The sequence below is a fragment of the Brassica napus genome, chromosome C6 (assembly GCF_020379485.1).
Source record: "Brassica napus cultivar Da-Ae chromosome C6, Da-Ae, whole genome shotgun sequence".
NCBI lineage: Eukaryota > Viridiplantae > Streptophyta > Magnoliopsida > Brassicales > Brassicaceae > Brassica > Brassica napus.
In genome coordinates, this window is record NC_063449.1 from 35,034,596 (window position 1) to 35,052,616 (window position 18,021).

General features: G+C 34.7%; 1 protein-coding gene, 1 long non-coding RNA gene and 1 other non-coding gene across 6 annotated transcripts; 1 reads left to right on the top strand and 2 right to left on the bottom strand.

Annotated features, from left to right (window-relative positions):
* Positions 1–2,827: 2,827 nt before the first annotated feature.
* LOC106406401 lies at positions 2,828–4,837 on the bottom strand. The gene is given in 2 exon segments (XM_013847059.3): positions 2,828–3,722; positions 3,724–4,837. Coding segments are annotated over 2 exon segments (1,572 nt in total). The 5' UTR covers positions 4,639–4,837; the 3' UTR covers positions 2,828–3,065.
* Positions 4,838–8,236: 3,399 nt separating this feature from the next.
* TRNAS-AGA lies at positions 8,237–8,318 on the bottom strand. The gene has a single exon. It is a non-coding gene; the product is annotated as a tRNA-Ser (tRNA).
* Positions 8,319–13,180: 4,862 nt separating this feature from the next.
* Positions 13,181–17,614, top strand: LOC106404685. Of its 4 annotated transcripts, none has more exons than XR_001281074.3 (5): positions 13,181–14,474; positions 14,624–14,713; positions 14,825–14,988; positions 15,072–15,272; positions 17,279–17,614. It is a non-coding gene; the product is annotated as an uncharacterized LOC106404685 (long non-coding RNA). The 4 variants fall into 4 exon arrangements; XR_001281072.3 differs by lacking the exon at positions 17,279–17,614 and having other exon boundaries at positions 14,151–14,474; positions 15,072–15,133; positions 15,219–15,398; XR_007324692.1 differs by lacking the exon at positions 17,279–17,614 and having other exon boundaries at positions 14,570–14,713; positions 15,072–15,398.
* Positions 17,615–18,021: the final 407 nt, after the last annotated feature.

Below are 18,021 nucleotides of genomic sequence, written 5' to 3' on the forward strand. Positions count from 1 at the left end.
AATGTCACTTTGAAGGTTAAAAGTGTTTTAAGATTTAAAATGTTAGTAAGTGACACTTTCAAGGTTTTTATGCGATTTTTTCTATTTTAAATGTAGTGTTTTGAAAAAAAAAATTGATTTTAAATTGTTTTGGTGAAACGTTTAGTTAAAAGTATAAGAATCCAAATTACATGTTCTTAAAAGTACCAAACATTTTGATTTGCTTAAGATTCAAAATCATCTTAAATTTATTAAAATTTAAATATTTTCAAACCTTGCACCCCATTAGGTTTGGATTCAGGAGCTGTATATGAGATTCTATTTTTTCTTATATAAAATTTGTTAATGCAACTTGGAACACTTTTTTACTATTTTAATTTAATGATTTTGATCAGTATTTTTTAAGGAAGTAAGGACAATCTATATCCACTCAAATGCTGGCAGGTCACACGTGCCAATCACGACTTAGGATAAAGAAGAAAAACGAAATTGAGAAATAGTTCGACTGCAAAATGGAATAACACTTTGAAGAGGATCAAACAGCAGAGATGCAAGACAAAATACAAAAAAGTAATCGAACTGAACGGCTAAGATCTTTCCATCGGAAGAGAGAAAGTGGATCCGTGTTTTGTGATATGGATAAGTTGACGTGGTGTCCATCCATATCCTTGGGACGTTGGGAGTAGTTTGGAAGAAAATTAAGGAGTAGAAGTCAGTATGTGTAAGAGCTGAGGCACGTGCTCTTTCAGACAAATCACGTGACCTCTTGTGCACGATTCTTTTCCACAGTTCCACCATCTGTCAAACCTTTTATATCTTCTATACATAAATAGTATCTTTTTTCCAGATATATCATTTCATAAAGATGCTAAATGTCATGAACAGTGGTGGTCCTGAAACAAGAAACCACAAAACATACCAGCAGAAATAATTTTTCTCTATAAGTGACATTAATTGAAAACATAAACTTAACATTGTGTCACATTTATACATTAATCATTTCTTTTCATCAGATTTTAGACGCTTAAAGCGAGTGGAAACAAAATTATTTAAGCCCACAACAATAATCCTATTCGTAAGTTTCACTCTTGTTTGTTCAAAATATTCTCGATGCGTCAGATCAATCTTAACAAGTCCACAAAGATAGCCTTATAAGAAAATGAAGTAAAAAGTAACTGGGATATTTTTAACGTTTCTCCTCTAATAATTTAAGGCATGTGTTGATATCTCTTATGTGAAACGTTTTCTTCTATATATCTGAAACTGGCATCATAAACAGCGTATGTGTTTGCTACCAGCTGCATCACAATGGGTGTTATGTTCAAACAGATTAAACAATGTTATATTTCGGCACTATTGTTTTGTTAAGTATTGGCTTTTCTGGACTTGTGAAATTAAAGGACTAAGTAAGGATCGCTAAATTCTTAACATTCAGTTGAGCTTACTTGAACATTTTATCAAAAACTTAACGAGAACATAAGTAAACGGAAGTAATAAAAGAAACTTAACGAATAAAAAGGGTTGCATTGTATCACAAGTAAAAAACACCATATAGCTAGAGAAGAGCCTTCTACTCATAATAGTTGAAGGTAATCTTCTAACCTGATTGTATCACGACTTTTTCTTGGATGAACCTTTAGGTTCACCAACCAATAGAAAGTTGTCATTTTAGATCTAGTATCTTTTAATTAAGGAAACAAAATAACTTGCCAAATTATATTATGCTTTTAAAATAAAAAATAAAAAATTAAATAAATAAAAATAACAATAGTTCTAAAAAAAGATTATTTAAAAAAATATTTTATTTTTATGATTTAGAGTTTAGTGTTTAAGATTTATAATTTAGAATTTATCCAAATGTTTAGTGTTTTTCCAAGGGTTTAGGGTTTACCTAAGGGTTTAGGGTTTACCCAAGGATTTAAGGTTTTCCCAAAGGTTTAGGGTTTAGGATTAGAGTTTAGGGTTTAGTGTTTTGTTGACATCATGTTTAGTATTTTTCCAAGGGTTTAGGGGTTTACCCAAGGATTTAGGGTTTACCCAAGGATTTAGGGTTTAGGATTTGAGTTTAGGTTTTAGTATTAGAGTTTAGGGTTTAGTGTTTTGTTGACAACATTATTTTTTTTTGAATTCGTTTTTTATATATTATTTTTATTTATTTTTAAATTTTATTTTGAAAAGATAATAAAATTTGCTAAGTTATTTGGTTTCCTTAATTAAAAGATAATAGATTTAAAATGACAATTTTCTATTGGTTGGTGAACCTTGGGGGTGAACCCAAGAATAACTCTTGTATCACAAAGTTTTTTTTTTTTTTTTTGTTAAAAATGTTAAGATTTTATTACCACTTTTATGTTTTTGACAGAAAACAGAAGAAGCAAGAAACATAAAATTGAAATGCAACTAAACTAACTACGCATAAACTCAAACTGGATTAAGGAGAAGACAATACAACTAGTTAACCTGCCCACACGGAGGACCCATCAGAGTCGGTAAAAGTCCCTTGCCGCAAATGGATGAACTGCAGAGAATACGAGATCCTGAGCCCGGTAGAATTTGGTGTACCCGATGAACATGTCTTTTAAGATAAGGCACAAAGTTCAAAGGTACTCTTCTTACATGATTGTATCACAAGTTTAAAGCACCAAACAGCTAGAGAAACTGTAATAAGTTAAAAACACCAAATAGCTAGAAAACACCTCTGATCGCCACAACAACATCAGAAGCTGCTTCTTCTTTAGTGGCAAATTTCTTGTTAGACTCGTACGCGAAGGAAATAAGAATAGCGATTGTGTGGTTTTGAGCGACAAAAACCCTAGACTAATGCTTAAGGAGTAATGTATATACTAAGTTTAATGAAACAAATAACATAAATATTTTTCACAACGTACATAAAGACATTTTGGTAAGCCATATGATGGGCTAAAATTGTATACACCACAAAGCTACGTATACGAAAATAAATTAATGTAAGAAAGAAAAGCAACAGAACAAAGTACTCACCAAAAAGGAATCCGACGTTTAGAAAGAAAACACAAATACAAAATGAAATCAACATCTATACGCTTGGGCCTAGGCCTACAACCCATTTAAGATTCGGATTCATCCCGACCGGGTTCGGGTCCTAAATTGGATCTCCCTCTTTTGACAGAGTTCATCTTCTCCAACTTAAGTCCAGCTCTGAATCTCGAGATGAAATCATCGGCTTTGGTATCTACATCAGGACTCGGACAGAACATACCCCCAACAGGCTTACCGGATTGAGCTACATCCTGATCATCCTCAGGTTCGTCTGAGCTTATGCTGATGTTGCTAGCCATCCTCACGTAATCTCCACGCTTCACGAACTTCCACGCTGGCATTTTGAACGGCGGAGGAGGCGGCGGCGGAGGGATCGGCATTAACGGCGATTCGCTTCCGGTGAATCGTGTTACTTCAGCTGGCGGATTGGATTCCATCGGAGCTCTGCGAATGTTCGACGTTGATGCGCGTGGTTGGAAGTTCCGATGAGGTGGTGGTGGCGGAGGAGGCGGTGGATTTGAGTAAGTTTTCTTGCTTTTACCTTTTTTAGAGGAGAAGAGTCCCTGGAAGAAAGGTGGTGGAGGTGGCGGCGGCGGAGGATGCGGCGGTGAATGTGGTGGCATTGAATAGTCAAATTGAGAATCGGAGCCGAAGAGTAAATCAAGACCATCGATGCTCTGTTGCCGCTGCTTCTTCTTTCTCCGTAGCGAAACAAGAAAATCCTTGGGTTGCTCCGCCTTTCTTCTTCTCTTGTTTACTGCTCTTCTGATACACAGTCGTCGCCGCCACAAAATCAGCTCTCTCCTCCTTCTCTTCCTTTGGAGGAACATCTTGGTACACTCTCTTTGTCCTCCTCTTCACTGGCTTAGATGGAGGAGACGGCGGAGCAGAAGGTGGAGGCGCCGGATTAGAAGACGCAGATATCTCTTCTACAACTTCAGCCGTCGCCGTCTCAACGACCTCAACTTTCTCAGTAACAGAACCATCGTTATGGAGCTTCCCTCCATCGCCGCCGGCGTCTGCTGGATCTTGATTCTGATAGATCGGATCTGATGCTTCGTAACGGCATTCACTGACACGTGTATCGTCGTAAAATCTCCACCGTTCATCGGTTTCAAATTCTCGGTTCCTTAGATCTGGATACGAGCTAACACTCCGTAACCTACTAAACCTCTTGTACACCGTCTGATCAGGAAACTGATCTCCGCCGCGATCATCGATCCAATAACGCGGCGTGGCACGACCTCGATCGATGGTCGACGGCGAGCTCGAGTACTTGTCGAAACCGTATCCGTTGATGACGTCATTGCTTTTAGCAACTTCTTCCTTGTTGTGATTGCTTTCGTCATTACCGGTGTTGCGGCTGAGGAAGCCGCAGACGACGGCGAAGAGTACCAGGACGAAGTTGAGATAGTCCCAGCTTTTACGGACAAGATGTGGTCGGAGGAACTGAGAAACAGAGGAGAAGAAAGGAGGGATGATGAAGAAGACTATGAGGATTGCAGCTACTCCGGCGAAGAATGATTGGATTGCGACGGTGGTTGCGCGGTTGCCGAGACTAGAGGTACGGCGGAAGTAAGTGTTATTGCGGCGGGATTGAAGCCAGAACGGCGTAGACGCGCCTCCATCTTCTTCTTCCATACGCTTCTTGTTTTTTCTAATGTTTTTTTTTGAGTTTAGGATTTAGAAAGAAAACTTTTTGTTGAGAGTGGTTGGCTTTCGATGATGCTTTTTATGCTTTGCTTCCTCTGTTGAGATTTTTTATATGCTTGAGGAGTTGAGTTTGGTCATATTATATGCAATTTCTTTGTTCTTTCTTTCTGGATTACTACTTTACTTTACAGTTCACACCTTCCTTATTAGAAAATGTAATTTCTTGGAGTATTAAGTAAAAGACATGTTACTCACAAGATAGTGTTGCTCGAAAATACTCATAAGATGGTTTATAAGAATAATTATGTGTCAGATTCTGCATTTCATATATCTTTTATACATGTGTCAGATTCTGCATTTAGCTAATTTATTATGAAGGGATATAAAATGTATAATGTTCAAACTAGTACTTAACTGCACACTTTTTACCAAGTCATCTACTTATCCATGAAAATTTTCAGCTGAAATTATGAATTATATTCCCTATTATTTTTAATAATAGAGAATGTATATTGTTCTTTTCAGTGTTTTTTTTGGGGGTCAATTTCTTTTCAGTGTTTAACATGTGAATCCACGAGAGTTTGGTGATACATTAGATAATAAGCTGAAAAACGGTATATTTGCTTGTGAAAGATGGAAATGGAATTACAAAGACATATGATACAGCTGGATTACATGAAGCAAAAACATATTGGTACGCCACAATTGTTCAACGGACTCTTATGTCTACCATGTTAATACACGTTTTCTATATCAAAACATAAGGCGTAATTAGCCTGTTAATTTCTAATTTTGAATAACAAACAATAGTGCTCATATTTATATTATTCAAGATTTGATTAATAAATGGGATCCCATTAATAAATAGTATTTGGGTCAAAGAGGGAGATTGTTTCAAAAAAAAAAAAAAAAAAAAAAAAGGGTCAAAGAGGGAGAGAGCCGTGCTGTCGATGGCTTTGGCAGTAGGTCAAACCGTCGAACGTAATATTAATATTAATATTATTATTATTATTATTAATATATTATTATTATTATTATTATTATTATTATTATTATTATTATTATTATTATTATTATTATTATTATTATTATTATCAGAGGAAGAAAAAATGATTAGGATAGCACTAAAAAAGTTTTTGTCACAAATATAGTTTTTAAAAATTAAAATGACCAAAATAACACTTAATGTTTTATCAAAAAAAATAAATATACACTTATACTCCAATGATAAATTAATTTAGACATTAGGGTTTATAGTTAAGGGGTGGAGTTTAAGATTTAAGGTTTAGGGTTTAGAGTTTAGGGTTTAGGGTTTAGAGTTTAGGGGTGGGGTTTAGGATTTAGGGTTTAGAGTTAAGGGGTGGGGTTTAGGATTTAGGGTTTAGGGTTTAGGATTTAGGGTTTAGGGTTTAAAGTTTAGGTTTTAGGGTTTAGAGTTGGAGAGTGGGGTTTTGGGATAAGATTTCAAATTTTGAAAAATAAAAAAAAAAACTAAATTTTTCAAAAGATAAAATTCTATTTTGGTCATTTTAGTTTTTGAGGGCTATTTTTGTGACATAATCTTAGAAATGTGCTATTTTGGAGATTTGACCTTAGAGGAATTGGAGCACATATACATAAGAAAAAGAGAAATTAAGTTTATACACATATCACCACTTTGGCTATGATATGTTATATATTGTTATGAAAAGTATCAAAAATACCTCTTTTGCGCGTGTAAACGTGAATGAGTACTTTTTCTCTTTATTCTGGAAATTGAAAGTGTTTTTTTTTCCAAACTCTTGCTAGCGACAAAGAAGAAGAATTTGAAGAGAGTGCATGAAAATCTGAGTTCGAAAATAGAAAAGTTGAAACTAGCGATAAACGATTCAGTCGTGCATCATAACTAGGATATTGAAAGTTAGGGTTCAAGTGGTTCTTTCAATTTCACGCCGGCACAATTGAGTTTTCAAAACCAATGAATCAAGGTAAATTTGGTTTGATTTCATATAGTCTAAGTTTCAAACTGATCTCGTCCTGTATTGACAAAAATTAAATTGGTAACATCTGTTTTTTTCAGATCCTGTCAGTTTAAGTGTTTTCTTCGTTTTTTCCAACAGAAAGTTCTGGTTAGGGGTTGAGGAGACAATGATGTCGTGTGATGATAGGACTATACTATATGAGAGATGTTCATAGTATAGTTACCCAAAAGAATTTAAAATAGTGTGATCTAGATACGTTGTGCTTCCATGATTGTGTTGAATGGTGTGAATGATCTGCCCTATGTTTCCCTATGTTCAATAACACATAGGAGAATATAAACATATTGTATTGGAAGTCATTTGTGTGTTTGTTAATGTGACCATGCTACATTGAATATAATATAGTCTACTGTTCGAGTTTTTTCATACACCACCATTCCGTCATATATGTTTTGTTTAATGAAACCACGTTCTTGCTTATTATGTTGCACATGTTATGCGTGCATCAACCATGCAATAATGCTGGAGGATTGCTTGCCGGATCTGGAAATTCCATGTTCCATCAACCATTTCTGCCCCCATGTTATGGTAAGAGGTTATATCGCTTGGCATATGCGACGTCAAGTGCATCCGTTTCCAAAACTCCATGGCCTGCCAGTGCGGATTTCTCAGACAAGCACCGTCTTATAGTTCAAATACTGTTCTTATTCCCCGTAAATGAAGCTTTCCTAGTTTCCATCTGTGGGACAACCTTTTTGGACCCGACCTTATGCATTTCTTTGTCGTGCAACACCCAAGCTTTTGTTTATTCTCTTGTCTTAAAAGTACATATCTTTCGTAGATTCCCTATTTGATATGGTTCAATATCTCTCATACCAGACATTCAATACGTGGGAACTTATTCAACTTTGCATAGGAAAGTGAAACCTAAACAAAATTACAGGCCAATAGTTTGTTTGGCAAAGTGCCCATACTATATTGACGATAGTATAGTCTATTTTTATTTATTCACAAACCAAACATGGAGAATTATCAGTTGCGGTAACTGCCACCCCGTTATTCACAACTCCGTTGCACTTGTTACTGATGTTTATAATGCTTGCAATTTACAGCTTACATTCAAATTGAGCGGAGAATTACAGTGCTTTAAATAATTAAGTTTGGTGTTAAGTTATAGAAGTGGCAGACTATTCTATGCATAGGCTTAGTACAACAAAATTAAGCACATGGTTATTACCTTTCGTTGGCTTCCACAAACGCACGCGGTTGCAGGGCAATTTTCATCAATTTTTGACGAAACCTATCACTTCGGTGGACATGTACTGTAGCATGGCTATATTGTACATTTTGATGCCTCTTACGAAGATCTTACAAATTCTCCCTTATTATTATTATTATTATTATTATTATCAATTTCTGTTTTTTTCCTCCATTGTAAAAGAAAGATGATCTAATAATGATATGAATAATCAGTTAATCACGATCTTAAGTTGATATAATTTCACTCTCGGGTTCACTTTAAAAAATCTGTAACTACGTCTACGTGTGTGAATCAGTGAATGTAAAATGATTTATTTATGGAAAACATTTAAGAAAAGAAACAGGAAAATAAAAACAAAAAAATGCGTGAACGGCAGGATTCGAACCTGCGCGGGCAAAGCCCACATGATTTCTAGTCATGCCCGATAACCACTCCGGCACGTCCACTTAATGTCCATTTGCTGGTTTGTTTTGAATTATTCTTGAATTCGTTTCTCTACAATATTCAAGTTACACAATTAAAAGAAATTAAATAAGTAATATAAAAATTAAAAGGCTATTATTTCGTTTCTTTTCCTCCCCATATTATATTATTTTGTCTTATATCTGACTGAAATCTGTATAGAGTTTCATTTATTCTTAAAGATATTAAAAAAAATTTGTTTTTTCTTTCTTAAAGATATGTAAATGATTTCACAAAAGCCTTAAAACTCATAGAGGCATACACTCATTCTAATTAGACAGTTTGATAAATGAAGTGAAATAAAAACAAATCATGATTGTATATGCATGCATTTATTAGTTCTAGTTTCTAAATGACAACTACATGAGATGAATTAGACAGAATGTGATAGAGAATGAGATATGTGAATTAATGAAATCTCGACGCGTATAAATGTATGGGTGTCACTAGTTCAATATAATCCAGTTTTTTTTCTATATATAATTTTCATTAAAAACCCTTTTATTTTAATTGGAACACCAAAAGTGAGTCGTTCAATGGGTTTATTCTATTTAAGTTCAAATATACCACTCTAAAAAATAAAACTCTGTTTGATAATGTTCATACTTCAACCTTATCTTGATCCTATCTGCTATTGGCCGCCATGAGAGTAAAGCTTTTGTGTTTTAGAATTTTTTTGTAACTTTTTCGGAAACTATTGAGTTAGTGTTCTGTCAGAAAGACCAGACCTGTTCAGCTGTTATGTTCCAGTTGTTTCCATAGATTCGTACTTTCGTAGAAATAGATTGGTTTGATAAAATTTTTGTTTGATCAACTAAAACCAATTGTTGCTTCTTTTGTGGCTTTTGCTTGACACAAGCTGTGTATACTGATTATTTCTACTATGATCCAAAAGAAACACGAATGAATTTAACCAATTTAAGTTTAAACATTTTTTGTTGTCAACATGTAAGCATTCAACATTTCAGTACATATATGTATAACGTTCATATTTTGTTTGAATTCTTAAAGAAAAAATTTGGGAACAAAAGACAAATTATTTGGTTACAAGACCTTCAAATCGTGTATATTATTATTTGTTTTGCTATTCTGTCACTAATAGCAAATCATTACTTATATTGCTAAAAGTTGAAATTTTAAAATTAAAATTTTCTATAATGTGGCATGGTTCCAACGAAAAATATTTTTTTGTAGGTTTTGGCGTTGCATAACAAAACAACTTTAAACGAACAAAACTAGAGAAAGAATTGTTATTTGCCAGAGTTTTTAAAGTTCGGTACTACAGGAATGCTTCACCCCTGGAACCGATTCGCTCATATTCTCCATCCTATGGATGGCGGAGTATTGTCTCTGCTAGATCTCTGGTAAGCAAAGGACTAATCAAAAGGGTGGGAACAGGCTCTTCTATATTTGTATGGAATGATCCATGGCTCCCAACCACTCGCCCGAGACCAGCTAATAAAAATCAACATAATTTATATCCGGACCTCACAGTGGAGTCACTCATTAACTCCACTTCGCGTACTTGGAATTCTCAGGCAATTCGGGCATTGGTGGAACCACAGGATGCAAAACTTATAGAAAGTCTACCACTGAGTAGAACTCAGAAGATAGATCGGGATGGATGGCATTTTACCAAAAATGGAAAATATACAGTTAAATCAGGATATCAGGTGGAGAGGATTTACCCAGATAGGGCACGACCACCCTCTATGTTTGGGCCCACGGTTAATGTCTTAAAGGCTTATTGCTGGAAAATAAAATGTCCACCAAAGTTAAAACATTTCCTCTGGCAGCTCGTGTCAGGAAGTATAGCAGTTAGGAAAAATTTACAAGGGAGAGGGATTAAAGGAGATATCTGTTGTGCCAGGTGTGGAGCCGATGAGGAATCGATAAATCATGTTTTTTTGAATGTCCTCCAGTGCTTCAGGTTTGGGCTCTTTCAAAGATGCCGTCGAACCTAGATGTTTTTCCAACAAAGTCGCTTTTCACAAATATAGATCATCTATTTTGGAGAGTTTTACCACAAATGGAGGATCATCAGTTTGCCTGGATTTTATGGTACATTTGGAAAGGACGTAATAACAAAGTGTTTAGTAATTTGGATATTGACCCTATGGATACACTCAAGTTGGCAGAAACAGAATCTAAATTATGGGCGGAGGCCCAGGTTTTAAACGAGCAGAGAACAGAACCACGACCTATGGTTACGTCTTTGCCGAGAATTCCGGGTAGATGGTGTTTTATAGATGGTTCTTGGAAAGATAAGGATATCTTTTCAGGGCAAGGATGACTTAGTACACTAGTGGGTTTTAATGGTTTATTGGGGGCGAGGAATGTTCGGGCTAGTCTCTCTCCTCTTCATGCGGAGATGGAAGTGCTACTCTGGGCAATGGAATGTATGAGGAACCTACGTCAATTTCAGGTCACATTTGCAACGGATTGTTCTCAATTGGTGAAGATGGTTTCCGAACCAGAAGAATGGCCGGCTTTTGCAGATTATTTGGACGATTACAAGATCCTGAAGGAGAGTTTCACAAGATCAGACATCATCCATGTTCCACGAACGCTAAACACTATGGCGGATAGTCTAGCCCGTAAAGCTAGGATGCAGCTGTCGTATGTTGTTCATATGGATGTAGATCACCCAGTTTGGTTTACAGAGTCAATATGAGTCTGTAAAAGTCGATGACAAAAAAAAAAAGAGAAAGAATTGTAATATATCAAAAGTTCGGATGACAAAAAAAAAAATCAAAAGTTGGAGGGAAATAAAGGAAAAAAAAATATTTCTGTTATTTTCCGTTTTTCCTAATCAGAAAAACCTACAGAGAAAAGGAAAATTGGGTTGTATAGATCCAAAACAAATCATAATTAATTATATAACCAAAAAATTACTTTTACTATTTTTGGTTAATGAAATAAAAAAATATATTCTTCTTCTTCATCAGTTATCAACTACCACATTTCTTCTTCTTTTTCCACCACCTTACTATCTGTCACCGTTACAATACTATCATCACCAATTTCACACTGTATTTTATATTTATCGTCTTCTTAATCACCATAATTTTCTATAATCAATATCTATTTTTTCGTAATCATTATCTCCTCATTGATAATCACATTCATCATTGAGCCACCATCACCATAGCCACCACAACTACCTCCAAATCCATAATCTTTGCTACATATGTCGTCTCCGCTTCTTAAATCTACAGACCACATCGGTGTTACGGTCGAGGCGTCCTTGTTTGTCCTGTAAGTTCCTGTACTATACTATTTTGTATGTTATTATTCTATTTTAATAATACGTCATATCATGTACTATGTGCATATTTGTTATTTTGATTAGAGTTTATATTTCTTTTTAGAGTTTAGTGATTAATATTTTGGATTTAGTTAATTGAAGGTTTGGGATGACTTTGGGGTAAACATTACCTCCTTCCCTGTCATCAGAGACATTTCAAAATTTGAAAATTAATATGTCCTATGCTATTTCGTTTGTTACTACTCTATTTTGACAGTGCTTTATATTATGTACTATATGCATATTTGATATTTAGGTATGGGTTTATATTTCTTTTTAAGGTTTAGTGATTAGTATTGAGGCTTAGTTTATAAAAAGTTGGGTTGACGTTGGAGTAAACATTACTTTTTTCCCTATAATCATAGACATTTCAAAATTTGAACAATATGTACTATGCTATTTGTTTGTTCATATGGATGTAGATCACCCAGTTTGGTTTACAGAGTCAATATGAGTCTGTAAAAGTCGATGACAAAAAAAAAAAGAGAAAGAATTGTAATATATCAAAAGTTCGGATGACAAAAAAAAAATCAAAAGTTGGAGGGAAATAAAGGAAAAAAAAATATTTCTGTTATTTTCCGTTTTTCCTAATCAGAAAAACCTACAGAGAAAAGGAAAATTGGGTTGTATAGATCCAAAACAAATCATAATTAATTATATAACCAAAAAAATACTTTTATTATTTTTGGTTAATGAAAGAAAAAAATATATTCTTCTTCTTCATCAGTTATCAACTACCACATTTCTTCTTCTTTTTCCACCACCTTACTATCTGTCACCGTTACAATACTATCATCACCAATTTCACACTGTATTTTATATTTATCGTCTTCTTAATCACCATAATTTTCTATAATCAATATCTATTTTTTCGTAATCAATATCTCCTCATTGATAATCACATTCATCATTGAGCCACCATCACCATAGCTACCACAACCACCTCCAAATCCATAATCTTTGCTACATATGTCGTCTCCGCTTCTTAAATCTACAGACCACATCGGTGTTACGGTCGAGGCGTCCTTGTTTGTCCTGTAAGTTCCTGTACTATACTATTTTGTATGTTATTATTCTATTTTAATAATACGTCATATTATGTACTATGTGCATATTTGTTATTTTGATTAGAGTTTATATTTCTTTTTAGAGTTTAGTGATTAATGTTTTGGATTTAGTTAATTGAAGGTTTGGGATGACTTTGGGGTAAACATTACCTCCTTCCCTGTCATCAGAGACATTTCAAAATTTGAAAATTAATATGTCCTATGCTATTTCGTTTGTTACTACTCTATTTTGACAGTGCTTTATATTATGTACTATATGCATATTTGATATTTAGGTTTGAGTTTATATTTCTTTTTAAGGTTTAGTGATTAGTATTGAGGCTTAGTTTATAAAAAGTTGGGTTGACGTTGGAGTAAACATTACTTTTTTCCCTATAATCATAGACATTTCAAAATTTGAACAATATGTACTATGCTATTTGTTTGTTGCTTTCTATTTGCATATTTTAATATTTGAGTTTATTTTGATATTTAGGTTATGATTTATATTTATTTTTAAGATTTAGTAATTACTGTTTTGGATTTAGTATATAAAAGTTTGGGTTGACGTTGGAGTAATCATTATCTCCATTATTATTAAATTATTTTAAAATTTCATTATTATGAAGTATACCATTTAGAATATTCTATTCTATTTACTCAGTTTATCTTCTTCTATAATGTTCTCTTTTTCCAATCATCACATTCATAGCATGACCAACATCGTAGTCAGAGTAATTTTTGTTTGAAAGATGATCGCTTCTTTTGGATTGATGACGTCTGTTTCATCCATGATCACTCTTACCGTAGTCACCATCTCGTAGTCAACGCCACCGCCGGTGCGATAGCCACGACCGCCGCAATGACCATTACCACTGCAATGACCATTACCACTGCAATGATCATCAACTCCGTTTTCTTTCTAACCATTCTCTTTCCATTGTAATTTTTTAATCAACATGACTATAAATTTATTAATCACAATATTTTTTCATTGCTAGCAACCGGTTCAGAAAAAAGGACAAAACCGAAAAAATATTATACAAATGCTAGAAATCTAATAACATCAAAATTATTGATATATTCTTAATTTATTGCTGAAGTATGCCTAGTTGGCAAATAAGCCCAAAAGAAAAGCCAGTCACTAACAGTTTCACTTCTTTCTTCTTCAACTCCACTGCGCAGATCCGAAGAGTTTTTCGTCTTTTTGAATCTTTCTCTCTTTCTTCAATTTGCTAACAGCATCACGTATGATTTAATCTCTCTCTCTCTCTCTCTTTAGGTTCGTACTACGCAATGCTTGATTCGTTAATCGTTATATATCGATTTCTGTACAATGTAGATTGAGAAATTAGATTATCAGTGGGAATGTACCATTCACATTACGAAAGATGGATACTTTTCGTTGTATCTATCTATACCAATAAATGAGGCTTTTCTCCCTTCTCCTTGTGCTAGGTCAGCATGGAGAGAGGGGCATTTGGTGACACCTGGCAGCTCTTCATTCATCAACTTTCTCCTTTCGTCGTTAACCGAAAATATCCTCTCTATGGGCTTTCTTGCAATCATATTATTCAGACCCAATATCTATAGGCTTTCATCTTTTTTGTAATATCGGCAAACAAAGCTTTGTGTCGCTTCCTTCTCTTCAGATGATTCCTCCTCCGAAGAACTCTCTATAAGGGCTCTGATTTTCATTCATGTGCTCCCTAAATCCGTGCGTTAACGTGATTTACCGCATTCGACCCACTCTCTAGCATTGAATCGAGACCTCTTCATCTTCTGAGGTAACCGGTAAAGCTTTCCTATAAATTTGCAAGATCCCAGTGATGAACAACACAATCTTAACAAATTTGAGAAAATAATAATCGTGGCTGAGTAGGTATGCAGGCTTCTATTTGTTTCCCCAAGTGAAGTATTTGTTTCTTTTCCCCAGTGCTTGATCGTTGGGATGTCGACGCTGTGCTCTGTGATCGAGAACGTTGCTTTGGTAATGGCAAGCTTCCTCATGTTCTTCACGATAAAAGTAATTAAATTCCAACTTATGAACCCTAACCTCCTCTAATTTTCAACTAATTGCAACGGGCACACTGGTTTTGGACCAATAAGAAATCATAATCGAGATCTGTATTTACAGATTGGGATATAATTTTGGAATAGTCCATTGTCTATGGCTTCCATCGGTTGGAACTGTAGACCTTAAAGAGGGCTCGAGCCGTTGTTCCACGAAAGGGAAATGGTGGTGATCCTGATGGAAATCCAAGTTCGCCATCGATCAAAACAGAAGACTGTCAGGATGAGGTAACATGAATATATGATTGCGTTTCACTTTAGAGGGGTTTGATTTCGTTCTATAAGTAGTGCTAATCGTGTTATAAATTTAGGATGACTATAAAGATGAAGCAGAGTTTGACATTTATTGTATCCAACGACGTCTGAGCAAATGGTACGAGAGACAAAGTGCGATGATTCTTCTGCTGGCTTGCATTCTCCTATAATTTCTTCTTTTTTTAAAATTTTTTTTTTTGCAGGGATTAGTAAATGGGAGAATCTGAGGTAGATCAACAGATAGAATAACTTTTATGGTATAGAATTCAGAAATCCAATAACTAGACATTTCTTTTCAAGTCTTTTTCATATCCCTCTATTCTTCTGTTTGAAATGTGAGATATTTTTAGTGGATTTATTACAGAATCGCATGTTGAAATGTAGTGACAGTGATGAGCATGCTTATTACTCATCGATTATGTCTAGGGATGTTAATATAGGCTCAACCTAACAGAGTTAGCCATAACCCTGCAAACCCGTTTGTAACCCTAACCTTCATTTTTTAAACAGGGTTTAAATAGGGTTGATCATAATAGGACCAGAGTTTAAATTCTAACCCTTTTATTTTGATTCACACAACTATTATACAATATTTAATAATGTTTTTCATCAAAAAAAACTTAAAGTCGAGTTTTCTCGCCAAAAACTGAACAACGAAATTTTTCGTCGAAACCGCAAAATCGAGTTTTCAACTAAAACAACAAAATTGAGTTTTTCTTCCAAAAACGCAAAATCGAGTTTTTCGTCAAAACTTCAAAATCGAGTTTTCCCGCCAAAAATTTAATAATGTTTTATTTTGATTTTTATTTTGATTCACACAACTATTATACAATATTTAATAATGTTTTTCATCAAAAAAAACTTAAAGTCGAGTTTTCTCGCCAAAAACTGAACGACGAAATTTTCCGTCGAAACTGCAAAATCGAGTTTTCAACTAAAACAACGAAATCGAGTTTTCCTTCCAAAAACGCAAAATCGAGTTTTTCGTCAAAACTTCGAAATCGAGTTTTCCCGCCAAAAAAACAAAATCGAGTTTTTCGCCAAAACCTCAAAATCGAATTTTCCTGTGAAAACGTAAAATTAAGTTTTTCTGGAAAACCCGTAAAATTGAATTTTACGGTTTTGGCGGGAAAACTCGATTTACCGGTTTTGTAGGGAAAACTCGATATTGCGGTTTTAGTTTTGGCGGAAAAACTCGATTTTGCGGTTTCGGCGGAAAAACTCGATTTTGCAGTTTTGGCGGGAAAACCCGATTTGCCGGTTTCGGCGGAAAACTCGTTTTTACTGTTTCGGCGGGAAAATGCAATTTTGTAGTTTTCGGCGGAAAAACTCGATTTGCCGGTTTCGGCGGAAAAACTCGATTTGCCGGTTTCGGCGGAAAAACGAGTTTTGGCGGGAAAACTCGATTTTGCGGTTTTGGCGGAAAAACTAGATTTTACGGTTTCGGCGGGAAAACCCGATTTGCCGGTTTCGGCAGAAAACTTGATTTTGCTGTTTCGGCGGGAAAACGCGATTTTACAGTTTTGGCGGGAAAACTCGATTTGCCGGTTTTGACAGGAAAACTCGATTTTTTGGTTTTTGCGTTTTTTGCGGGAAAACTCGATTTTACGGTTTTGGCGGGAAAACTTGATTTTGTGGTTTTGGTGGAAAAACTCAAATTAGGTTTTGGCGGAAAAAAACACAATTTTTTTTTTGACGGAAAAATTTTATTCTTAGTTGTGGAGCAAAAACTCGATTTTGCGATTTTGGGAGGAAAACTTTTGATTTTGATGCTCAACAAATTGGAGGAAAGAATCATATCATATCTTAATTTTTCTAGTTTTATCTTTAAAATTTAAGAACAAAAATAAATGAAATATTTTTTTCAATTAAATGAGCTAACCCTGGTACCAGCCCTAACCCTTGATTATAATAGGATTAAAATTGGGTTGGGTTAAAATAGGGTTGGGTTTATAATAAACAAAAGAGGGCTGGGCCCTAACCCTGTAGTTAACATCCCTAATTATGTCATATGGCAGGCGTAGCCTTGACAACCAAGGTAATAAAATCAGCTAAAAGGAGTATTTGGACATGACTAGTTACCTTATCTTTATGTGTATCCATGTGCAAGAGTTAACTCACATATATTGGTACCATGAAATTTAGAAACTAATGAAAATAATATATATATAGTTGAATTGTTTTGTCCTGATCGTACTGATCTCATTTTGTATTTTTATAAGATATATTTTTCAAGTTGAGATAATCTTTGTGATTGTCTCAGAGACGCATGGGATAACGTTTTAGCAAGTTAAACAGAGAAAGTCAAAAGGTGCGGGCTTGGCAGATGAGTTGGCAGCTTGAAGAAGAAGACATTTGTTCTCTCGGGATATTTTCAGTAAAGGAGTTGTTGAACATAAGTAGAAGTGCTGGATGTCTTTGGGAATTACGATTGAGGATTGTAATCATAAACAAAGCAAAACTTAGGTCTTTTGAGGCGAGAGTTCAACAGATCTTCAAGTGATGGATTTGTAAATTTTTTATTCAGATTCAGTTATTCAGTGTACGCCTGTACCATTTTGTAAGTCATCTTTTTAAATTGAATAACAAGTTACAGAGATTTGAAGGTGAAATTCAGAGTTGTTATTTAAAGTTTGTAGCTTATATCTTATCAAACGGTTCTATGAGCTATGAACGTTACTTTAGGGTAATCTGTCCACTATTAGTAGACAAAATGCCAGTCTACCGGTTCGGAAACTCCACCCAAAAATTGCTCCTCTGATGCCAGATGTGGAACGAAAGTATAGTTGCTTCTCCTGTGATGAGACATATGTATTCAACTTATAAACTATTTGAATGAAGCCCTGACTTATCGGAAAACCCAATAAGTTGAACATAACTTGATGACACAGTTTCTTATATGTTTGAGCAACAAAAGAGGTTACTTATTTTAACTGAATGTGTCGTTTTTTTTAGTCAACGATGTGATGTTTCTTTACAAAAATCATCACTGATATTGGACATATG